Consider the following 23704-nt stretch of genomic DNA (forward strand, 5'->3'; position numbering starts at 1 on the left):
CCAAGCCCCTTCTGCTTCTGTGGTGCCTCTGCTTGCACTCGTGCCTGGGAGATGAGGCTCTTCCCAAAGTGGGAAAGCGTTTCTTCAAACAAGGAGAAAGAGCTTCTCACTGCTCTTTTCCAGTGGAGTTAGAGCACGATGACGTAAGTCAAGAGCCAGGCCAAGTAGAGTTTTTACTTTATTCTATTTTCCTTTGTGATCGATTGATTGATCAGTATCTGCAGAGCATCGAGCCGAGAGACGGTACTAAATGGTATATATTGCTCTTGCTTCAGTGTCGGGTGTTTTTATGACTTTTCTTTTTTGTCTTCAGACTAATTTCTTTCAGAGCAGCTGGAATTATGGGAGCTAGTGATCTCTTTAATGTAGAACATAACTTTCATTATAGGACTTTATTGGCTCAAAAGGAGCAGCCTTGGACACTGTGGCAAACCTCTTTATTTTATTTTATTTTATTTGTCTTGGAATCTGGGAACCCCTCAATCTATGCATAAGTGGCCCTGGCATGGCCTCATGAATTACACAAGGAAGGGACTAGAATAAGGGGGGTGGGAAGAGGCACAAAGCCATAAACCCTAAACATTTGTTGTGAACACAATGTTGCAATAGTAAATTAAGAGATGAAAAGTAATGTAATTTTTAAGAGACCACTTGGAATTAGTATAATGGTGACATAATTCTGCTTATGTGTCTAACAAGCAGATTTTGATTGTTAAGCCACTAAATTTTTTTTTCTCCCCAAGGTTCCATCCCCAGTGAGTGCCCTTTAATTAAATGTCCTCAGAAATCCTCCCCTCCTCCCCTGTTCAGTTTTATAGGAGAAATAATGCTTTTTCTTAGGCCAAGTTAGAATGATAATGCTTCAGCCCTCACACACGATCTCTGTTTCATGTGCTTCTGTGCTCTGATGTTCCGTTGTAAATCGAAGCAGACTCTCCATCAGAGGAAAGTTTTCTGTAATGGGAACGTCAACGTCTGAGTTGTTTTGTGCGTGTATGCATGTATGATATATGCACATGGGTGCATAGGGCGAGCATGGCCTGTACGTATGGAGGGCAGGAAGTCTTCCTTTCTCATTCTCTGCCCTGACCCTGGCCCTTTGAGGTAGGGTCTCATGCTGAGTCTGGAGCTCAGCTCCCAGCATGCCACCGCTACCACTACTGAGGTTGCAGTGTGGGGGAACCCTGCCTGCCTAGTTCTTGGGGATGGGGTGGTGATAACTGAGATCTAAGCTCCTGTCTTCATGCTTGCTCAGCAACCACTCAACCACTGAGCCACCTCTCCAGCACCCTCCCCCACCCCAAGATAGGCTTTTCAAATTAATTTTTCATGACAAGAGTTTAGTAGAACACATTTTTTTGAGAGTTAAATCTCAGAATCTTGTAATCAAAACTGGAAAAGATTTGTAGACATCAAAAGTTGAATGTTTGGGGAGTCCATGTTATGTATGACTGCTTTAGTGTTTTTATTCAGAAGTTTATAAACTTTCTGCCCGACTGGGATTAGGATGTTAATTCAAAACATCAAAATTTCTCTTATCCCCTTATCCATCATCTTTGAAATTTATGTTATTTATTAACGTGTGGCTATTTCCCACATTCCTTCTCCCTCTTCCTTATTGCTAGACCTCCCCAGCTGTGTAAATCTCTCTACAAAGTTGTCACTGGCCTCATTATTGTTGTGTGGATAACCCTGCTTTTTTTCTGACGGGATACTACTGAAGATTTCTGAATGCTTTAAAAAAAAACTTTTAAAATAGAGTACTGTCTTTGAAAAGGTAATAGATTGATAATTGTAAGCTTTTAAGTGATATAGTGGATTGCAATAATAAAAAATAGGTTTTAAAGATTTTCTGGAGTACTTTTTCTCCCCATGAAGTACTCATCATATAAAATGCTCTGATTCATGAATAGTATGTGTGCTGGCTAGTTTTATGTCAACTTGATACAAGCAAGAGTCATTTTGAAAGAGGAAACCTCAACTGAGAAAATGTCCTCACCAGACTGGTCTGTGGGCCAAGCCTGTGGTGCATTTTTCTTGACTGATGATTAACGTGGGAGGGTCCAGCTCACTATAGGTGGTGCTACCCCTGGGTTGGTGGTCCTGGGTGTTCCAAGAGAGCAGAGTGAACTTAAGCTTCGAAGAGTTCCGAAAGAGTTGAGCTTTCAAGTCAGTAAACGACACTCCTCCATGGCTTCTGCCTCAGTTCCTGACTTCAATTCCCTCAGTGATAAACTGTGATGTGGAAGTGTAAGCAAAATAAACCCTTTCCTCCCCAAGTTGCTTTCTGCTCCTGGTGTTTTATCCCAGCACTAGAAACCCTAACTAAAACAGTAAGTGATTTGAATTCTTAAAATGTGTTCTGTTCCCCGAAACATCCAGTTTTTTTCCCTTTCCCACCTCCCCTCTTGATAAAACTAGAACGCCTCCTGCCTGCCTTACAGTTTAATCTGGGCATTGTACAGTGTCTGTCACTCATGGATGATCATGTGTGAACACACCAGGAGCGGGAGATGGCCTTCTCTGAATTCTCTCCTGAGATTATCTTCCCAGTGAAAAGGGTGGGCACAAACTGAAAGAGTACATCACCTTGCTTATCTGCCTCCTTGGAGGCGAGATATTTTAGAATCCTAATGATGAGTCAGTCTGCCTGCTTCTCTGATAATCAGCTATAAGATTTTCTGGAGCTGTAAAACATTTGGAAAGTGAGAGTGTCCGTATTCATATATATATATTTTTTCTTGAATGCAGAAAGCTGTGGAGTTCTAAATGAAATGTGTAATCATCATTTGGATTCCTTCTGGCTATCTTTTGACAGCTTAGATACAGTATCAGAATCTACTGGAGAGATCTATAAGGTCTTTTCGTGAGAATCTTTCTTCTTGCAAATCTCTCATTCTCTCTCACTCTGATGAAGTACATATAAATATGGAGAGAGAAGTTGATTATTCAGTATCTAGACGATAAAGTACATCCAAAATTTCATTAATTTCTATGTTTTATATGTAATTTGCATTAAAATACTTGTTTTTTTGTTTTGTTAAAAACGTGTTAGTGTGTAATTAATTAACCAGGTTAGAAAATTGATATGTTTCTTAGATATCTCTATTATTTGTTTTGAAATGATTTTAGGAGCCACTGTTGGCTAAAATTCTTTAAAAAGCTAAAACAAATTCCTTTACAGTGACGTTGAATTTCATGTACATAAAATTTATGCTATTCTCAAGGAATTCCATGGATCGGACTCTCACAGGTGTTGATTTTGCTCTTTAGGCCATGAACCGCTCCCTGGCTAATGTAATTCTCGGAGGCTATGGCACAACGTCGACAGCTGGTGGAAAACCCATGGAAATTTCTGGCACACATACAGAAATCAACCTTGACAACGCAGTTGAGATGATCCGGGAAGCTAACAGCATTGTTATTACTCCAGGTAAAAAAAATAAATAAGTAAAAGTAAAAAACTAAACAACCTATCACAGTTGTTTTGATTGATTATATTGATAGGACAAAGGTACATGGAAACCTCCTCATTAAAGGTTTAGTTTAGTTCGTTGGGAATTTTATGCAGGCTTGGGTCATACTTATCGCCAGTCCTTCCAAGACCCATTCCTTCTCTATTCACCGACCTTTCTTTTTCCTACCCAAGTCTTGGTGGATGTGTGGTCCTCCACTGGAGCATGATTGGCTTACCAGGGGTCCCCTCTCCAGCGGCTACCTGTTGCCAATAACTCCGGTGCTAGGAGTGGGATGATGTACCCGCCTCCCACCTCCATGTTGGGATTTGGTCTGACTTGGACTTGCATAGGCAGGCTTTACGTGTGCTGTGACAGCCACTGTGAATTTGTATGTGCAGCTGCCTTGCTGTGCCCAGAAGATAGTTTCCTTGTAGTCATTCGTCACTTCTGACTCCTACTGATACTTTCTGCTGCTTCTGCCATGGTCCCTGGGCCTTGGGAGGAGAGGCTGCAGTCAGTATGTTCTATTTCACTGGGCATTCTGCTGTCTCTTATTCTCTGCACCTCTAGCAGTTGTGAGTCACTCTGTTAATGATGAGGCAAGTAGAAACTTCACAGATGAGGGCTGGGAATAAAGATGTGTCTTTAGAAGTCAGTTTAATACTATGTCCCTTTCGAGGCTTAATTGGAGTAAGTTTTCCTCTAGGGCCTATGGTCTGTCTAGCCATAGGGATCTCCTTATTTTTGGAAACAATGGAGACAGTAGCCATGGAATGATCCATGAATGAGAATGCGAGGCACTCTCAGGTCAATAGTTTAGAATAACATAAATAGTCTGTCAATTGATGGAGCGGATTCTAGCCATCATTTTGAGCTTCTGTCTACATGGCAAGCTATCGTTGAGTGTTGTTTATTGTTACTATTAGGGTATGTAAGATTTAATTAGGTATAGCATGTGGAAGTGTCTGACTCTTTCATTAGACCCAGTAAGTGTTAGTCTCTTTTCAAAAATCACTTGTTCAAGAGTTCATCAAGAATCTCTCTGGTTTTCTGAAGTGGTCTCTGTCAGTTGCAAAGTGAGTTTTTGTGATGGAGGGTGAGGACTACAGGCTCCTGTGGGTGTAAGGACGGATGTCTAGATGGTTGTTCGGGATAATGGAGGCTTAATGAGTAGTTTCTGATTACGTTAGGCAGCATGACTTAGGAGAAAGAGCTCATCTTGTAGTTTTGGCTGACTAAAGTGGTGGACTGAAAAGAACTTGTCATGGGAGTCCCAATATGTCACTTTTGTCCTCAATTTTTGCCTCTAATAGCCTGTATAATACAGACCAACTTGTTTAATAGCTCTTGGTCACAGCTCCTAATGTGTATGACAGTTTGATTTTTCGTGTTTGTCACAGAATGTCAAATTAAGATTTTAACCCTGTCATGCCGTTCTGGGAGTTTTCCAGAAGAAAGACTATGGACTCACCATGCAGACAATTTACTGGTTGAGAATGTAGTCTGATGAAAATAACAATGTAAGGCAAATTTGATATTTTAATATGCACCTTAATACAGGCAGTATTACTCTTTAAGACATTTGAATGGTGGGTTTTGGTTGTTACAGAGCCGAGACTACTGTTGCTAGTTACTGTATGGAAATACACTGTAATGTATGGGATATGCCTGCATAGTGAATTGTCCTAGCCAAAAGGCAACTTATTAAGAAGCTATACCTGTGTGTGAAGGTGTGACAACAGACAGGATGTGGTATCTTTCCTTCAGGAACTGTCTATCCCAGTTTAGAAGTCAGATAGGAAGATTAATAATGCCAAGCATATTCTGACAGTGGCCAAACTGAACTGTGTAGACTTTTTTTTTTTTTTCCCTAAAGAAGAACCTAAGAAGGGTTGTAAGGAAGTTAGGAATTGTTCTGATCCTTAGAGGATGGATGGTGTTGTGGGCAGGAGAAGGCAGATATGATAGCTAGAGCAAAAGAGTTGGCATTTGGCAACTAGAACTAGAAGAGTGTTAACAGATGGAAGTCAATGTACAGGTAAGATGGACACAATCTTAGAGTTAAGGGAGAAGGGAATGGACAGACGGACATTCTTGGTTATGCCTGTACAAATCTTAAGTGGAAAGGACCACTTTTTATTTATTTAAAGGTGGCAGTAGAGTTGGAGGAGAAGGGTTTTGAGTTCTTTTTCTTTGAAGGCATTAGGTTTGGACAGTGACCATGCTATACGTGAGCTCAATTGTAGGCCAACCTGGGAGGATTTGGCATAGTTGCTTGCATCGTGGTGTGAGCTAAGATTTAAGGAGAGGCAGGGACAAATTCAAAACGTCAGGGGAAGATGTGGCTATTTAAGGAGAGCAGAAGGAGAAACACTAGTCAAGGTATTAGAATAAGGTAATAGGTAAGAATAGTAACAAAACCAGGAGAAAGCCCCATGGGACTACAGTGGCATCAGAGACATATATTCCGAGTTGAAAAGCCCATGGGCGTGGGCGTGGACTGGTATGGGCACATGGAGTGTAGCGGGGACATTGTGCAGCATGAGACTTATGGAGAGATTAAGGAAGACATCATTAGATTTTGAGTTAGACCCTAAGTCCGCTAAATAGTCTGGTTAACTGCCCATGTTGTCATAGAAATATGGTTTGATCAAGAGGGAGGCTATAATCCATGAGATGTCAAAGATAAAACCACCACATTCTTTTGTGTTTTTTTATGTTCCCTCACAGGGTATGGGCTCTGTGCTGCTAAAGCTCAGTACCCCATTGCCGATTTGGTGAAGATGCTTACTGAACAAGGCAAAAAAGTCAGGTTAGTGCGCTGTGCGTAAGCGTTTGGTTGTGAAGAGAAGGGAATAGTGGGGGACTTTAAAAAGGGACACTTAAGGCAAGTGACCCTAGGGGAAGAGATGAGGCTATCAAGAAACCTCCAAACTCACAGCGCTGCTGTTGCTGCCACTTGCCTTTTGAGCCTTGCATGTTCTTGGGAGGGTGTTAGGCAGAGGAATGTAGGACCGTGCACACTTAGATCATTTTTCATGGGTCTCAAGGAGCACAAAAAACAGGGCTCTTGGAGGAAGAGCCCAATGGCTGTTGCAGTGCTGAGCTCATGATCTGTTCCTCTCCGAGTCCCCACTAAGGCACATTGATTCTTGGCATCTAGGAGAGACAGTGAGCTCTCGAGGTCTTCCCTCAGGAACACTGCTATTCATCTTCTGACTTGGTAGCATAAACAAGCAGCTCAAGATAGATCACTGAATGAGCTTGGTTCACTAGGATGCTAATGTCTGTTCACCAGATTGTTAATGTCTGTCACTAATAATTCCTTTTAAATGTCAACTGCATATTTTTTATCTTGGGACAGATGAAAAAGTAGACCTAAACCCAATAGTGGACCTAGAGCTTGTCAGAGAATCTGTGCCAAACTGGATGTAGAATCATTCTTGCTTTTGAATGATCCATCCATTTATGATTCTAAAGGAGGCATAGGTGATGAGGTCAGAGGTCACTTACCCTGTCTTAGTGTCAGCTGAATTTTACTACCTCCCACTCTTTATCATGGCTCCATCCCTGCCTAAAATCTATGGTGTGTGCTTTTCAGTACATGAAGTGTCAAGATGCTATTTTATGGTAGGAGGGACCAACATTGTTCTGATGTGGAGGATTTTCATATTCAGTGATGATATTAAATAAATTGGAGATGAGAAAAGTCATTGACTTTAGTTTTTCATCAAAGTATTAAAAAAGAACTCATTTTTTGGTTATTTATTCTTATTTCACATCAGTTATTAAGCTGTTCTTTCTTTCTTAGCCATAGTCTTCCATTTCAAAGCGCTTGCAAGCCTACAAGTGAAAAGGATGTGTTAAAGAGCCTTGTATGGTTTCCTAAAAAGGAAATGACTTTCTTTATTCAATCCACATGTGAAAAAGTCCAATATATTAGTAACGCCTCCCGTCACCATGTAAGTGTCTAGGGGCTGAGTGGCGATCGTAAGAAAACAGCATGGAAGATGGCCTTTATGTTTTGGTTTTCCTCAGTGAAGGAGGCCTGGATGTAGCATGCCTTTCTTGTTACTTACTGATCAGCCGAGGTTAACAAGACATCTTGGAGAATCAGTGCCGCGTTACAAGAGTAGATGTGGAATTGAAGCTCATTATCTGAAGGGCCAAGGAGGTGCCCAGTAGGCAAAGTGCTTGCTGCACAAGGATGTGGGTCTGAGTTTGATTTTCAGCACCTATGTAAAAAGGGGGGTGTGGTGGTCCATGCTTGTAAGCCTATGGCTGAGGAGGTAGAGACTAGTGGATCCCAAGAGCTCACTGGCCAGTGAGTGTAGCCTAATTGGCAAGCATCATTACAGTAAGGTCAGCAGTTTCCTGAATTTTGGCCCATGTGCACATAGAAACACATAGAAACCCACAGACATGTGCACACACACACACACACACACACAAGTCACACATACACAGAGACACAGGCAAACAGACACACACATATTCATATACAGCACACACACACAGATACACACAGGCAGGCACACAGAGAGACACAGAGAGATACACACATACACACAGACATAGATACACATACACACACATAGGCACACACACAGATATACATACATATATACTCACACATAGGCACACACAGAGATATACATACATATACACTCACACATAGGCACACACACACAGACATGCATACAAACACATACATACACACTCACATAGAACACATGCACACATACACACATAGATACACACACATACACAGACACAGAGACACAGAGACACATATAGACACACAGACACACACAAAGACACACACACATAGAAAATGATTGTGATTGTTGGGCAGCTTGAAAGTAGTAAGGGTATGAAAGGCGATGGATAAGAGAAATGAAAAAGTCTGAAAAGATATCAGGCACGTGAACTTTTAGTTTCTGATTTGATTAAAACGAGAATTTTACCCATGATGACATAGACAAACTACTGCTGCTGTATGTATTTCTGCATAGGAGGAGTAATTATTTAAGGTACATAAGACATTTAATTATACATTTATAAGGGGACTATCCAGCTATAAGTTATAGATTATTGAAGTGATTTTGTGAATATAATAGAAGTTTTGTAAAAATACCCATGGTTTTGCATAATTGTTGAAAATGCTTGTTAAAAATAATTATCAAATTTGTTTATAACTCATAATGTAGAATCAGAATAAAATTATTAGTCGGATTTCACTAGCTGTGAGTTATAGATACTGGCTTATATTCATCTGCCTTTCATCTTCAAGATGAACTTACATATGATATGTCATACTTTTTGCTATCATGTGTTGAATTTTCAGCCAGCATTGGCTCTGTGACATGGCATTTTTAGATCTTTTTTTGGTTGAATAAAATGGACAAGAACTATTTTTATAAACACTATGACTGTAGTCTGTCAGACTTTCCCAGTTTAGTCTTTGTGTGGGTTTTCTTTACTAAGGAAATCAGGTAAACTCTGATTTTGCTTTACGTGTGTGTTATTATCTTTTTATAGGGGAAATGAAATTTTTTATTAACCAAGTACAGACACACACACACACACACGCTGTAGTATTTTTTTTTTTTATAGTTTTATAAAGAGGCACATGTCTGAACTAGAGGTGGCTGCCGCGGTTACCTCGTATTTTAATGAAATAAATCTGTATTTACAGTTGGTGGTAATTTCGCCCTTTCATCACTCCGTGGAGCTCCCACGGTGTTATTGAGTGCAGCTGCGGGGCCCCTGGGTTGAGGAGGTCTTTGTGCCTCAGGACCCCAGCATGCCTAACATCCAGATGCAGTGACATATTCACACACTGCCCCCGTGGAAATGTGCCAACATGGACATACGATTGTCATCAATTAGTCACGCCCGAGTGGTGCCAAGAGACGTCGCATCTGTCGTACAGTCTGTCTGGCTTTCATGGCCCATGACTGACTTAGAGACACTACTGTTTCCTTCACTTTGGCCATAGTCATAACATACTCTCAAAGGCTTGAGGTTATGGTGAAGCATGTGGCTTTTCGTGACAAGAACTCATTCTGGGTCACCCATGTCATGAAAGTTTAGTGCTGAAGATACCACTAGATTCTCAGTCGTGTAGTCAGCCAGCTTACAAAACTTATGCTGGGTTTTGAATGTTTTAAAGGTTAAAAAACCTTACAGTGTAAGAGCACATATATTTCTTTCCTCTTTCCTTCCCAAATCTTGGATTGGTGTTAGTTCAGTCTTTTCAATGTAAGACAGGAATAGCATCTCTAAGGAGTAAATCTTAGTAAGTTGTATTATTTTTCTCATTTGTAATTAATAACTCTGTGATTTTCTTTCTCTAAAGTGTGATCATGTGCATTATCGCAGAGGTCCTTTTGAATTTGTGGAAACACTTTCCGACTTCTTTGATTGACTCATTGACATTATGTATTACTTTTAAATTTGATTCAATTTAATTTTATTTGTATAGGCCTTTGCCTGCCTGCATATATATTTAAGCACTAGATGCATGTCTGGCACCTGTGAAGGTCAGAAGAGGGTATTGGTTATGGAGTTCCGGATGGTTGAGAATCGAACCCTGGTCCTCTGGAAGAGCAGCAACTGTTTTTAAGTGCTAAGCGCTCCCCAGTCTATCTCTCTTTCTCCTTCTCTCTCTCTCTCTCTCTCTCTCTCCTTTTTTACATTTAGGTTGCTATTCAGTTGTATCTATTAAGAGCTCATCAGTAGCTTTTTATTTGCTAGGTACTGATAATACAAAGCTATAAAAGCCCAGTTCCCAGTCTCATAGTTATGAAGTGAAGAAAAAAAATGTGTCGCATAAGGTGAGTGGAGTGAAGAGAATCAAGCAGGTTACTGCTCAGGGAACATTTTCAATCATTTCTGTACTAATGACATAAACTGTTTGCAGGCTTAAAAAAAAAGATGTGTGTGTGTGTCTCTGTGTGTAAGCTACTTCATTTAACACATCAACTTGCCTATGATATTTGCAGCTTAGTAGTGTTCTACAGCCTTATGTCATGTGGCTAATGGTTTAAATGTATGTTTTTTTTTTCCCCCTAAGAAATCAGTTCCTCAACACGCTTTAAGATGAAATATTTTGAGTCTCTAACAAGAGTTAAGGTTTCTATGATGTGTTGTGTTTAGGGCACAGAAAGAGCTACCACGTGCAGACGAGTGATTCTACCAAGGCACACACTTCTGAAGGGAATGCACAGCAGGCCAGGTGAATGATCTAGTAGAGAATTTGAATAGCTAGTGATTAATGTTATCTGGTAGTCTCATGATAGTGTCATAGCACTCTTTTCTTTTTTATTTTCTTTAAAAAATTTTTTATTCGATATTTTATTTATTTACATTTCAAATGTTATCCCCTTTCCTGTTTTCCCCTCAGAAAATCCCCATGCCCTCCCCCTGCTCACCCATCCACCCTTCCTGCTTCCTGGCTTTGGCATTCCCTTACACTGGGGCATCGAGCCTTCACAGGGCCAAGGGCCTCTCCTCCCATTGATGTCCAACAAGGTCATCCTCTGTTACATATACCATTGAGTCCCTCCATGTGTACTCTTTGGTTGTTGGTTTAGTCTCTGGGAGCTCTGGGGGTACTGGTTGGTTCATATTGTTGTTTCTCCTATGATGCTGCAAACCTCTTCAGCTCCTTGGGTCCTTTCTCTAGCTCTTCCTTTGGAGACCCTGTGCTCAGTCCAATGATTGACTGAGAACATCCACCTCTGTATTTGTCAGACACTGGCAGCTCTCAGGAGACAGCTATATCAGGCTCCTGTCAGCAAGCACTTCTTGGCATCCACATAGTGTCTGGGTTTGGTAAACTGTATATAGGATGGATCCCCAAATGGGACAGTCTCTGGATGGCCTTTCCTTCAGTCTCTGCTCCATACTTTGTCTTTATCTCCTCCCATGGGTATTTTGTTCCCCTTTCTAAGAAGGACTGAAGTATCCATACTTTGGTCTTCCTTCTTCTTAAGCTTCATGTGGTCTGTGAATTATATCTTGGGTATTCTGATCTTCTGGGCTAATATCCACTAATTAGTGAATGCATGCCATGCATGTCCTTTTGTTAGCACTCTTTTCTTAAGGATATGACTATTCATATTGATGATAAATCTCTGAACAAATAATTGTGTAGTACTTTGCTCTAGGTACTATTCTAGATTCTGGAGATAGATCAGTGAATAAAATATCCAAGTTCTTAGTGCTTATCTTAGTTACTATTCTATTGATGTGAAGAAACACCATGACCAAAACAACTCTTATAAAAGTAAGTGTTTATTTGGGGGAACTGCATATAGTCAGAGGGTTAGCCCGTGATCATAGTTGCAGGAAGCAGGCAGACATGGCAGTTGAGCAGTAGTTGAACACCTTGTATTCTGATCCATAGGCTGCAGGCACAGAGAAAGAGAGGAGGAGAAGGAGAGGAAAAAGGAGAGGGAGGGAGGGAAGAAAGGGGAGGGAGGGAGAGGGAGAGGGGGAGGGAGGGAGGAAAGGATGGAGGGAGAGGAGAGAGAGAGAGAGAGAGAGAGAGAGAGAGAGAGAGATATTAAGGTTGGGCTTAGTATGGGTTTTTGAAAATATCAAAGTCCATCCCCAGTGATACACCTCCTCCAAGAAGACCACACCTACTCCAGCAAGACCACACCTCCTAAACCTTCCCAAATTGTTCCACTAACTGCAGACTAAACTTTCAAACATATGGGCCTATGGGGACCATTCTCCTTCAAATGACCCACAGTGTTACAGGGCTTACATTCACTTGAAAGGTTAGGTAGTAGGATTTCAGGATTCAATTCTGAATTGGAGGGACATTTTTTTCTTTCTTTTTCCACATTAATTAATTTTTTTTTTTTACTTTACATCCAGATCAAAGCCCCCACCTCTTCCCATCCCCTCCCCCATTCCCTCCTCCCCTTCTTCTCTGAGAAGGGCGATGGATGCCTGTGGCACATTCGGGTGCTAATTGAAAAGAGGAGGAGAAGTAACAGTATAGATTACTGATAACAGTGAGTTAGGCAGTGCTTCTGCTACCCTGCACTTGGCTGACTTGTCTGCTTGAAAAGTGTAGTGGGAAGAGGGAAGAGGGTGAGAGCAAGGTTGTTTGTGCAGTTGTGCAACTCAGTAAACCTTTGGTGGCAGAGCAGAGAAGCTAAGCAAGTACATGTACTCACTCACTCTCTCACTCACTCACTCACTCACTCACTCACTCACTCACTCACATAGACTTGAACCCTTTGTATAGGATTGTCAGCAGTCCCCCAGATGAAGAGTGTCAGTGAGGGGATAGAGAGATGGCTCAGTGGTTAAGAGCACTGACTGCTCTTCCAGAGGACCCAAATTCAATTCCCAGCACCCACATGGCAGTTTGTGACTGTCTATAACTCCAAAGTCCCAGCTTCTTCATAGAGACATGAATGCAGGTTCTGTAGAAGGCTGTGATGACATTCAATTTGAATGTACCCCTGGAGGACTTGTTATCTCTCTAAGTACACTGATGTTGTATGCTACATGGTCCAGATGGGAAACATGGCTGTAGAAAGCATTTCTTCAAGTTTACTAGAAGAACAATGTTCATTATTCTATGTTAGAAAAATTATGAGGCCCTTTTATGAGTTCTTTGACTTGTATAACATTTCTTTTCCCCTGATAAAGGGAAGAAAGTGAATGGACACCAGATATCAGAACCAGAGTAGCAATTCATCTCTTAAGTGACTTCAGATGAAGAAAGGGAGCGACAGAGCATAATCCCAGTGCCAGAAAGTCATAGGCAATTGGATGAAGCCTTTCTTCTCATTTAGAATTGTGCGAGTGACTTTGTCTAACTTCTAACAACTCTCAGAATTTTAGAAAGCACAGCATCTGTATTTAACTTATGAAACCTCACCAGAGAGAGTGACTGCGTGATGTTTCTCAGTGATTGATTTTTATGGACAGCAGCTGCCTTGCCATGAATATTTTTTATCTCATCATTACCATGATTCTCTTCTGATGAGAAAGATTAGCCTCACCCAGCTTGTCTTGGAGTTTCCAAAGATGATTTGGGTAACATTTACTATGCTGACCTCATATTTTAGAAAGTTTCTATTTCAAAACAGTTTGCTAAAATTGTTGTCCCAAAACTCCCTTTGTGTTTTTTAAGAAACTTATGACTGTCAATGAAAAATTTTGGATAAGTATTTGATAGACCAAAAGATCTTCTCTTTTCAGTCTGCCATATTTTCCACAGGAGAAATGTGTAACTAAAATGTAAAACTACTGACTCTAGTAACTAACTCTTTTATTATTTTCAGGGACCCTCTTCAGAATGGATTATTGTCACATGCAAATCTAGAATACAGAGGTCCTTGAAGGACTCTTTATTGCATTCACAGAGGGATTTCTAACACATTCTGGGACAGAACACCATGTATAAGTGATGTAATTCTAAATAACTGTTTCCTCTCCTAGGATGGCTTTAAGGTAGTGAGATCTTTAAAGTCCAATTTACTATTAAGGTGTGATATTCCTCTAATTTGGATGTAGAGAGTCTGGTATATAGACGTCACTTTTATTTCCTCAGATGATGGGATGAGATGAGAGCCGAACCCAAGCTGTGCAGATAAAAGCGTTTCTTTCTCTGTTCTAACTACCTAGATGTAGGCCTGGAAGCTTGTAGCTGCTATACAGTCTAATCTAAGATGACTGATTTAATCTGGCTTCTCTGGGCTCCTGACTGAATTGCTCTGCTTGGCCTCATGTTAACATAGAAGAAGAAGTCTAACAAATTGTGTGACATCATGGAAACAGCTTGTTATTTACAAATCCCGGAGAGAGGAGGAGTAGTAATCTTCCCAATTAAGGCAAATTCAGAAGCTTAGAAGGGAAACTGTTATGTTCAGCCCAGTAGCTGAGGTCACAAAGAGATAGATACCTAGAAGCCCAGATCTTTACTAAGGCTCAAGGAAGTACCTGAACAATTTCTCTGTGAGGAGCTCTAGTTCATGAGTTTAGAGAAAGTGGGTAGGAATCTTTGGCTACAGTGAGACTGCAGCATAGCTCAGTTGTGTAGGGATGGCTCTGTATCAGCCTCATGGAGCAGAAGACAGAAAGCTGCAAACTGTCAAGGATGGCTACGCTGCATTTGATGACTGTGATAGTGCTGTCTTCCAAAGGATACCGAGGCAACATAAAATTACAAGTATTTAAAACAGTTTTTAAAAGTCTATCTATCTATCTATCTATCTATCTATCTATCTATCTATCTATCTATCTATCTATCTATCTATTTATCCATCCATCTATTCTTCTGTCATAAACATCTTGACCATAGTTCCCTTCCCCCAACTTCTCTCAGTTCCTCTCCACTCCCCAAGATCCACTCCTCTATTTCCCTTCAGAAAAGAGCAGGCCTCCCAGGGATATCAACCAATAACAAGTTACAGTAAAACTAGGCATGTACCCTCATATCAAGACTGGACATGGCAACCCAGTAGGAGTTATGACAATAGTTTTAATGACTTAGAAATAATTATATTTTTAAAACAGAAGTATATTTTCAGCAAATGAATCCTCTTTTTTTTTTTTCTTTTCTCCCTGTCTTTTTCCTAATTTACCAGTTTCCAAAATACTTAAGAAAATTGTGAGGCAGTGGATTTGGGAAGGCAGAATTCCAAGATATTGTCAATATGCATTGCTTCCCTTATACAGTTTGCTTTTAAAATGAAAATCACCATAAAGGAAGGGAAGGTAACCCTTCAATAATACTAAATATGGAAATAATTTTGCACATGGACTAAAAAAGACTTAAAACCAAATAGTTGAAGGTTATAGAGTATGTCTTTAAAAAAATGTCTAGGAAGCCTTTTGATAATTGAAACTTCAGCATCTACAAGCTGGAGAAAATACTAGAAACTTCAGGAAGGCGCCCCATTGTACTTAGTTTCTTTGAATTTGTTGAATTAGAATGTTCAATTCAATTAACCATTCTTCATGATTCATAGTTGACCTAGATGGACATTTCCATAATGTCAACAGGAAAATAGGGTTTATTTGGATGGTTGTGGTTGGACCCATGTAGGGGAATATTTTATAATCTTTAATAGCCCTACATGCCCAAGAACAACTGCTACAGTGAACCCTGGTTGGGACATACTGTTTTCAAAGTCTGTCATCATGGACATTGATGTCATTGTGTCTCCTTTAAAACATAGGGCATTTAAAATCTAATGTGAGGTTGCAAAGAGCTGCAAGAGCAGGGCTTATATCATCGTGGATTATAAAAGAAGCTTTTAAAAAATTATACTTTTGAATTGCTCCCATCCCAGATTTTACCCAGTTACTTGATATTCATGGATAGTTCTGTGTACATTCTTACTTGTTTTTATTTTTTCTTTGTTAATTAAAAAGGTCCAGAAGATTGGGTTGTTTCATTAGAGTACATTGCTCCATTTTCCCCCCAAAGGGTTTGAGCCTATTTTTGATTGGTAACTGAGGACTAAGCTTCTTTGTTACACAAGGTTCCATCAAAGACTATAATTTTCGTAGTTGAAAGACAAAAATAACAAAAAGTACTGGGAGATACTTGCAGAGATTACACTGACTTCAGTGATGATGTTTATGGGTCTGTCAAAGTAATAATACTGTTTTGCCTACTGGTATCTGTAGACTTTTAAATTTGACTCCATCAGCATAAACATGCATGTGAATATTAGCTATCACCAAGTTCCCAGTGAGTCTAATGTTCAGTGTTCATAATTATTGGATTTAATCTATATTGAATATATCAATTCTCTTTTTTTTTCTTGATACAAGTACAAAGGACTTCCTGCTTTTGGGGGAACTATATTAGTAATTACTATATACTATGTTAGCATTTCAAGGTAAAAATTACAAAAGCAACCTAGAATGTGTTGTAAGGTAAAAAAATGTGTGTTGTTTTGTAATATGTGAATATTAGAAAATACACACTTAATTGATGAGCATGATAAACATTTCTATTACCAAGGCATATTTGAGCAGAATATTGTAATACTGGGTTATTGTCCTAGCCAGTGTTCTATTTTGTGACAAGATGCCACGACCACAGCAACTCTTAAAAAAGAAAGCTTTGAACTGGGCCTTACGTACAGTTTCAGAGGTTTAGTCTGTTTTTATCATGGTGAGAAACATGTGGCACACAGGCAGACATGCTGCTGAAGGAGTGATTGAGTGTTCTACATCTGAATCTGCAGGCAGCAGGAGGGGAGAGACACTGGGCCTGACATGGGCTTTTGAAACCTCAGAGTCCACCCTCCAGTGACACACTTCCTCCAACAAGACCACAACTCCTAATTTCTCTCTAATTTTCACTCCCCAATGGCCAGGCACTCAAATATGTGAGCCTGTGGAAAGGCCGTGCTTGTTCAAACCATCACAGTTACTAAGGCCTCCATTTGTTTGGTGCTGGTATAAAGCACTTTGCAGGGAAAGGTCTTTGTTAACTCTCCTGTGCAATGAGAACTTCTAACTGCTACCCGAACCCTAAATTCTTCCTTTAGAAAGAGACTTAGGATTTTACCAACCAGTGTGTCTTCCTGGGATATGCTGTTGCAACCCTTCTTTTTTTAACTGAGGGCTGAAGTAGAACGTAGGGATTGTGGCCATCGACCAGCAAGGCTGGATCCTTTGCTAAGGAGCTGCTGCTAAGAAGAGCACATTGATGCCCATGTGCAATAATGGTGTAGGAGGAAGAGCTGAAGGAAGTCCTGGGTGCGTGGACGATCTGTCTATGATTCCGAGTTAGCAGTTATTTCCCCTTTGTAGAGCCCCGTTGTGGTCAGGGATCGCTGACTCAGCTTTAAAGTATGTGCCTAAGAGAGGATCATTTTGCTGCTCCAGAGGGAAGAACCAAAAGGCTGGTAGTCTTTCTGTGCTATCATTCTGGATATTCTTCATGTGATGATGGATCATTGATGAGCTTTGGCCAGTCAGTTTGTGGAAATTGCTGGTTATGGCCAACCTGTGTCTAATACAATTAATTTTAATATGTACTTTGGAGATTCGCCAGCCACAAGGGCCAGAATTATTATAAACTCATGTGACTCATCAGCATGCATATATATTTCTACCAATTTGAGTGTGTTCTGTTATTTCTCTCAAAACATTGGCATTTTCTTTTGATAATCTTACATGTAGTTTGCTCCAAACATAGAGCCCCAAAGCTCAGGGTAATAAATTATTATGCAAACAGATATACAAAATGATCCCTCCTTTGGGATAGTCATTGTAACATGATGGTTAGGTTGGTGATTATTTACCCTTCACAACTAGCCAAACAGAAATATTGTCTTTATGCAGTCTGTAGCTAATCAAGATGTTAGAACAAGAGCTAATATAGTCCAAGAGTCTCAATTTTTTTTAAACTTGGTCCAAGACATCAGTATTAAAACATAAAGATGGAAGACAGAGAAATTTAAAGATAACAAATGCAGTATTAAAAACAAAGAGAAAATTGAAATTAAATAAAAAAAAAGTGGAACCAAAGAGGCACAGAGCATTGAATTCTAAAAGAAAAACATGGAGTGTATACTGGGCTGTCAGCTAAAATAGAAACCCCAGTCTGTGGGCTTCTCTGGTGGACTAAATTATACATTCTCTCTCCACTTCTGTGCCCTGATTCTCATAGCCTTAGATGCTAGCTTCTAACTATCCTAAGTTATTTGTGTTGCTTCAAGGTGAACGAACAACAAGGTTGAGTGAGAGTATGTGCACATTCATGCAGTATGCACAGCAGCCAGAAGAGGGCACCAGATTCCTCGGAGCTAGAGTTAAATAGGTGGTTGTGAACAACCTTGGGAATTGGGAGCCGTGTGCTTCCAGTCCCTGGGAAGAGCAGCAAGTGCTCTTAACTGCAGAGCCATCTCTCTAGATCCCCTCCTCTCTTTTTGATAGAGTGAGAGTAGGCAGAGGCTCTGAGAATCATTTGGATAGCATTTTAATTTGGTCAGATATACATGTAAGTGACAAAGGTTACATAAGGGGGTGTTATTACATATCTTTTACTATGAATAGGGGATCCTGCAAGATTAGAAAAAATGTACATGTGTAGCTGGAAAAATAGTAAGGCCATATATACACAAGTCTCTCTCTCAATGTTTTAACTTATTTGTTGAGAATTTCGTGCAATATACAGATGATATTCTTCTTCAACATTCTCTCCCACCTGTCTACCCACCCAACTTCATGTTCCTTCTTTTGTTTCAAACGAACAAAGAAACAAACACCCCCCAAACAACAACAACAACAACAAAACCTACTAAAGAACCTTGTGGAGTTCTGTTTGTGTTAGCCAACTACTGGTGAGCGTGATGCCTGCCCAGGAGTGTGGTTGATAGACTCAATGCCATTTTTGTAAGGAAAACTGACTCTCTCTCTCTCCCAAGAGCTACCAGTTGCAAATAGCTTCTTGGCTAAGGTTGGGATTCTGCACCTACTTTCCCTCCTCTGTGCTGAGATTTTCTTTTCTGGTTCGAACATACACAGTTCTCTTATGTGCTGTCATAGTCTCTGAGTTTGTATGGGCGCCTGTTATGTACAGTCTGTCCTATTGTGTCTGGAAAATGCTGTTTCCATGCAGTCACCACCTCTGGCTCTTACAATCTTTCCTCCCCCTCTTTTACATATCTCTCTGATCCTTTGGGGGAGGGGTTGTGATAAAGACATCCCATTTAGGCCAGAATGCTCCAAAGTCTCTCCTCCTCTGTGTGTTGTTCAGCTGTGAGTCTCTGTAGTCCTTTCTACTGCAAGAAGAAGCGTCTCTGATGGGGGATGATATATATGCTTAGGTCTTAAGGATAATGGATAAATGGATTGCCATTTTAACATTATGATGGGAAATATCTGTGTGTAAGAGGAGTATTGTTTCTACGCAGGCAACCTTCACAGCAAATGTTAGTTGTGCTGGAATTCCCGACCCTGAGCTGGTGAGAAGCTCTAGACAGACTTTGAAATGGAGGACTGCTTTTTCTTCTGACCTCTTCCCTGCCTTTCTAGCCTCCATCAATCCCATTAAAGCTGTGGTTGGATGAATACCCATCAAGAGATTCTGCAAATGACATTTCTTCTCTGAATTTGTTCATTCATTTACTTTTTGTGAACCCTTCATATGTGGCAGACATGGTGCCTGGTATTGAAAGATAAATATGGCGGCCAAGAAATAGGATTAATATACAAAGGACAGCGTGTCTGACTGGAAGAAACCAATTGATGCTTCAGTCTTCTTGCTTTAACTGTAGAACTCTGGGTGTTATGTCCTCTGTCTTTTAAACACTCCAGTGTGTTACTGTCACTTTTATTTTGTGATGTTCTGTATCAATGTCTGAAAAATTGTGCATCTTCAACACCAGGTGTGTAGTATTTTTTTTCTCCACCTTTAATTACAGCGAACATTAACACAATGTTTGTTGGCATGATGTTAACTTTTAAATTGGAAACAATTCCAGCCTAAATGGCTGTTTTAAGAGATTAGAACTTATCAGAAACTATCATGAGAAAATATAACGCCTTTAAATTTGAGGGAATATTATTTAATTAATACCATCGAAAGTTCACCTAAGACATATATGGAAGAGTAAATTTCCAAAGTTACAGTGTTGCTTTTATGAAGGAAGTTATAGTTTGTAAGTCCCAAGGCACTGGGTTTTCCAACTTCAGCGTTTTAGAATGGCGAATGGCCGTATATCTCGCCGAATTCCCCTTCTGCTTGCAGAGATCAGATAGAGCTAGGAGAAAGCAGAGGTGCCAAGAACAAGGAGTACAGATTTGGAGGGGACACTGGACCCTCTGTACACTTGGCCTATCAAGTAAAGCCAGCTGCTTACTTGTCTCCTGTCCAGGTTTGGAATCCACCCAGTTGCGGGCCGAATGCCTGGTCAGCTTAATGTGCTCCTGGCCGAGGCGGGAGTGCCCTATGATATTGTGTTAGAAATGGATGAGATCAACAGTGATTTCCCAGGTAAGCGGTGGGGGATAGGGGAGGGGGGAGGGGTGGTGATGACGGATTTTTAACTTCCCTTTAAATACTATGCACAAAGTGGTACTGTATTTAGAGTATGATTGTGGGGTCAGCGAAAACTGCCAAGTTTGATAAAGAGTGATGTGAAGATGATAAATGTGCACTCACAGTGAATGTAAGTGGAAGATCTCATTCAGAAAGCTGCAGCAGCCTTGTTGGAAGCACAGTGAAATTTTATTCTTCTGGGAGAGCTGAAGGGTGCTGAGAACCCCGGGACACAGTGCATAGGTGAATCTGAAACCTGAGCAGGTCTGGTTTTTGAGTCCAGATCTCCACTCTCAGTAGCTTGTAGCCTTGAACTCTGCACTCACCAGAGTGTCCTCATTTATAGAACTGCTTCTGTGGATGAGTTCTTGGTGTCTGAAGTTTTACTGTTTTTCTATTGTACCAAGTTATGACCAGTGAAGTAACTCGTGTGCTCCCCGTCTCTGCTTCTCGCCCTCCCTCCTTCCTTCTCTTCCTCTCTGCCTCCCTTTAACCCTCCCCCCTTCACTTATAAGTACTAGGACTTCATAAGATAAGGCACTGTACTTTATAGCTGTCATTGTGTAGATGTGGAATGGTAATGACATTTGGCCCGAGATCATGTTTGTTAAAATTAGACCCGTTCCCTCTGGCAAGTATCCACTGTAAACTTAAAAAGAAAACACTGTTTATTGGGAAAAAATAGCAACAATGAAATTGTGTGTATGTCTAGATGCACATGGCATTTTTGGCAACATCCTTAGATAATTTAAATTACAGTCCTTAAAGAGGGAATTTAGGCCCTTTTAATTTTACGCTCCTTTTTAAATTTAACTGTTGTTAAATTATGTGTAAAACCAGCCAGTTCCAGGAATTATGGACACAGCTTTAATACAGTACAGACTTTTAGACATTGGTTTTTTTTTTTTTTTGACATTAGATTGCATCTTAATGGGTCATTTTGAGAGTTGAAAATGGATTCAGATCTTATAAAATCATGTGAATGGCAAGTTAATTCCAGGGACAATAAAAGCATTATAAAGTCAGATGAGGTAGATCCACTGGTAGGATAAGCACCATAAAGCAGGCTTCAGTCAGGACAGCAAAGCCCCATCTGCGCAGGGCCCACTGCTGGATTCTAGTTCTCTGACATTTTCTGGTAGAGTTGTATGTAGTACCTGACACAGGTTAGCCTCTTATAAGAATTTGGTTTTATTATTGTTAAAAATATCCCTATAGTTTGCCTAAAAAGAAGTGCGAGTGACCTGTTGTGTTCCATATTTTCTGTCCCTCCCCTCTGTTTTCAAACATAGACACCGACTTGGTTCTTGTCATTGGAGCAAATGACACTGTGAATTCAGCGGCTCAAGAAGATCCCAATTCTATAATTGCAGGCATGCCAGTCCTTGAGGTCTGGAAGTCCAAACAGGTACACGTTTAGACTTAACTGTTCATTCTCAGAGTCACTTGAAATGTGCGTGTGCAGAACTTTCTTTGGTCACTTAATGAGAACTGGCGATGCCTTTTAGGAGGCTCAGGAGTACAAACATAGCCTAGGGACCTGTCCCTGTGTCGGGCTTCCTTCTGCTCCCTGGACACCACAGATCCTGAGTGACCATGTGAGCAGAACCAGATGAGATTATGTGGCTGGATTAACAGAATCTGTAACTGCAGCTGAATAAAGGTCCTGTGAGCAACTGGAGTGTGTCTGGCCAAGTTCCAGGTTAAGTCCAGTGAAGCAGATGGCTTCCCTCTGGGACAGTGAGTCAGTATCATCGCCTTCATATACCAAGATGAGCACATTTTTTTTTCCAATTTATTTATTTTTTATGGGGTATTTGTATGTTGTTACAGACTGTTTAATGAAGAGGCGATTTCAAAACTTAAAACAATAACATGGCACAAGAAAGGAAGCTTCACTCATGCATATGACTCCTGTGTTAAAGCTAGCTGCTGGATTCTGGAGAATTCAAAGGCTTCTAAATAGTCCTCTCATTTCTTTATTGCTTCTGACCATGCGCACACTGTGAGAACTGTGGCAATGTCGGGGCTGGAGGGATGCTTTGTGGTTTAGAGTGCATACTGATCTTTTGCACAGGACCAGAGTTCAGTTCCCAGCACCCACAGCAGGAGGATCATCACCACCTGTAACTTCAGCACTAGATTTTGAACACCTTCCAGCTACAAAATCTGCATGTACACACGTCGCCCCGTACACACAATAAAATAAAATAAAATAAAATATAACTTTAAAAGGATTCTAGTAACATAATGAACATTTCCCATTAGTTTTGTTTCTTTTATTGTAAATACACGAGTTTGAGATGAGCAAAGTGTCCTTGCGCGTGTATATAAGGCTGTTATTGTACTAGTAGTCAATATTTGAAAGTCTTAAGACTTGCATTATTGTACTAATGTCATATAAGGCACGGACATATTTCTAATGCTTTCATTTTTGAATAGATCATATGTTCTAGAAGACCATCCAGAGGTTTTCAATTTCTTAAGAACCAACCTGACATTTGCAGAGTAACAAAATCAGTAATAAATGTCAGTGTGCCTATCTATGTCACTATGGTGTTTCTATGGCAACTAACCCCATTATTGTCCTTGGTCCATATATCTTATTACTTTTTTAGTTGTCTTTTTGAAGGAAGCTATTTTGTTTTTGACACGCCTTTGTCCTAGAACTATCTGATTTAGTTTACTCTGAAGCGGTAGACAAGAGTCATACCATTTTCCCTACTTGTTTGTAATCTCCAAGTGGGAGCTCATGCAGGGGATTGTTTTCTTTAGCTTATTCATAGAAAAGCAGATGAGCTCACAGTGTTATCTTTCCAATGAGAAGATGTTATTCACAGACTTAGTAGAAAAAAAGCACAAGGATGAAAAGCCACTGCAGCCTTTTTGACACAAACATCCCTCTAACGAGCATAAGAGTATGATGAAAAATGATCATTAATATAATGTAAACATACATTTAAAAATCTCTGTATTGAATAATTAGTAGTGGGATGGGCCTTGCTCACACTTGAGGAGGAAGTCCTGTGTGCTTTTACACACCTGGGCTCTATGGGCAAAGTCCTGTGTATTTCACAAAGCTGGAATGAAGTAGTTTGACTTTCGCCACCATAAATCCATGATGGACGTGAGGAGGGATGCATGTTTTACCTGATCTAAGTATTGACTAATACTCACTTGTATGGAGATGCCACCTGTGCCTTGT

At 40.3% G+C, this 23704-nt stretch overlaps 1 protein-coding gene across 6 annotated transcripts in view; it reads left to right on the forward strand.

Moving 5' to 3' along the window:
- Nnt (nicotinamide nucleotide transhydrogenase) overlaps positions 1 to 23704 on the forward strand; it is a 108703-nt gene that overhangs the window by 83973 nt on the left and 1026 nt on the right. For all 6 annotated transcript variants that reach the window (XM_029468546.2, XM_029468545.1, XM_021181102.2 and 3 more), the window contains 4 exons: positions 3274 to 3433; positions 6189 to 6270; positions 20336 to 20454; positions 21792 to 21907. In XM_029468546.2, coding sequence (XP_029324406.1) covers positions 3274 to 3433; positions 6189 to 6270; positions 20336 to 20454; positions 21792 to 21907 — 477 coding nt within the window. The remainder of the gene's footprint in view (positions 1 to 3273; positions 3434 to 6188; positions 6271 to 20335; positions 20455 to 21791; positions 21908 to 23704) is intronic.

Source organism: Mus caroli, unplaced genomic scaffold (assembly GCF_978045245.1).
Source record: "Mus caroli unplaced genomic scaffold, Mus_caroli_1 scaffold_15, whole genome shotgun sequence".
Classification (NCBI taxonomy): domain Eukaryota; kingdom Metazoa; phylum Chordata; class Mammalia; order Rodentia; family Muridae; genus Mus; species Mus caroli.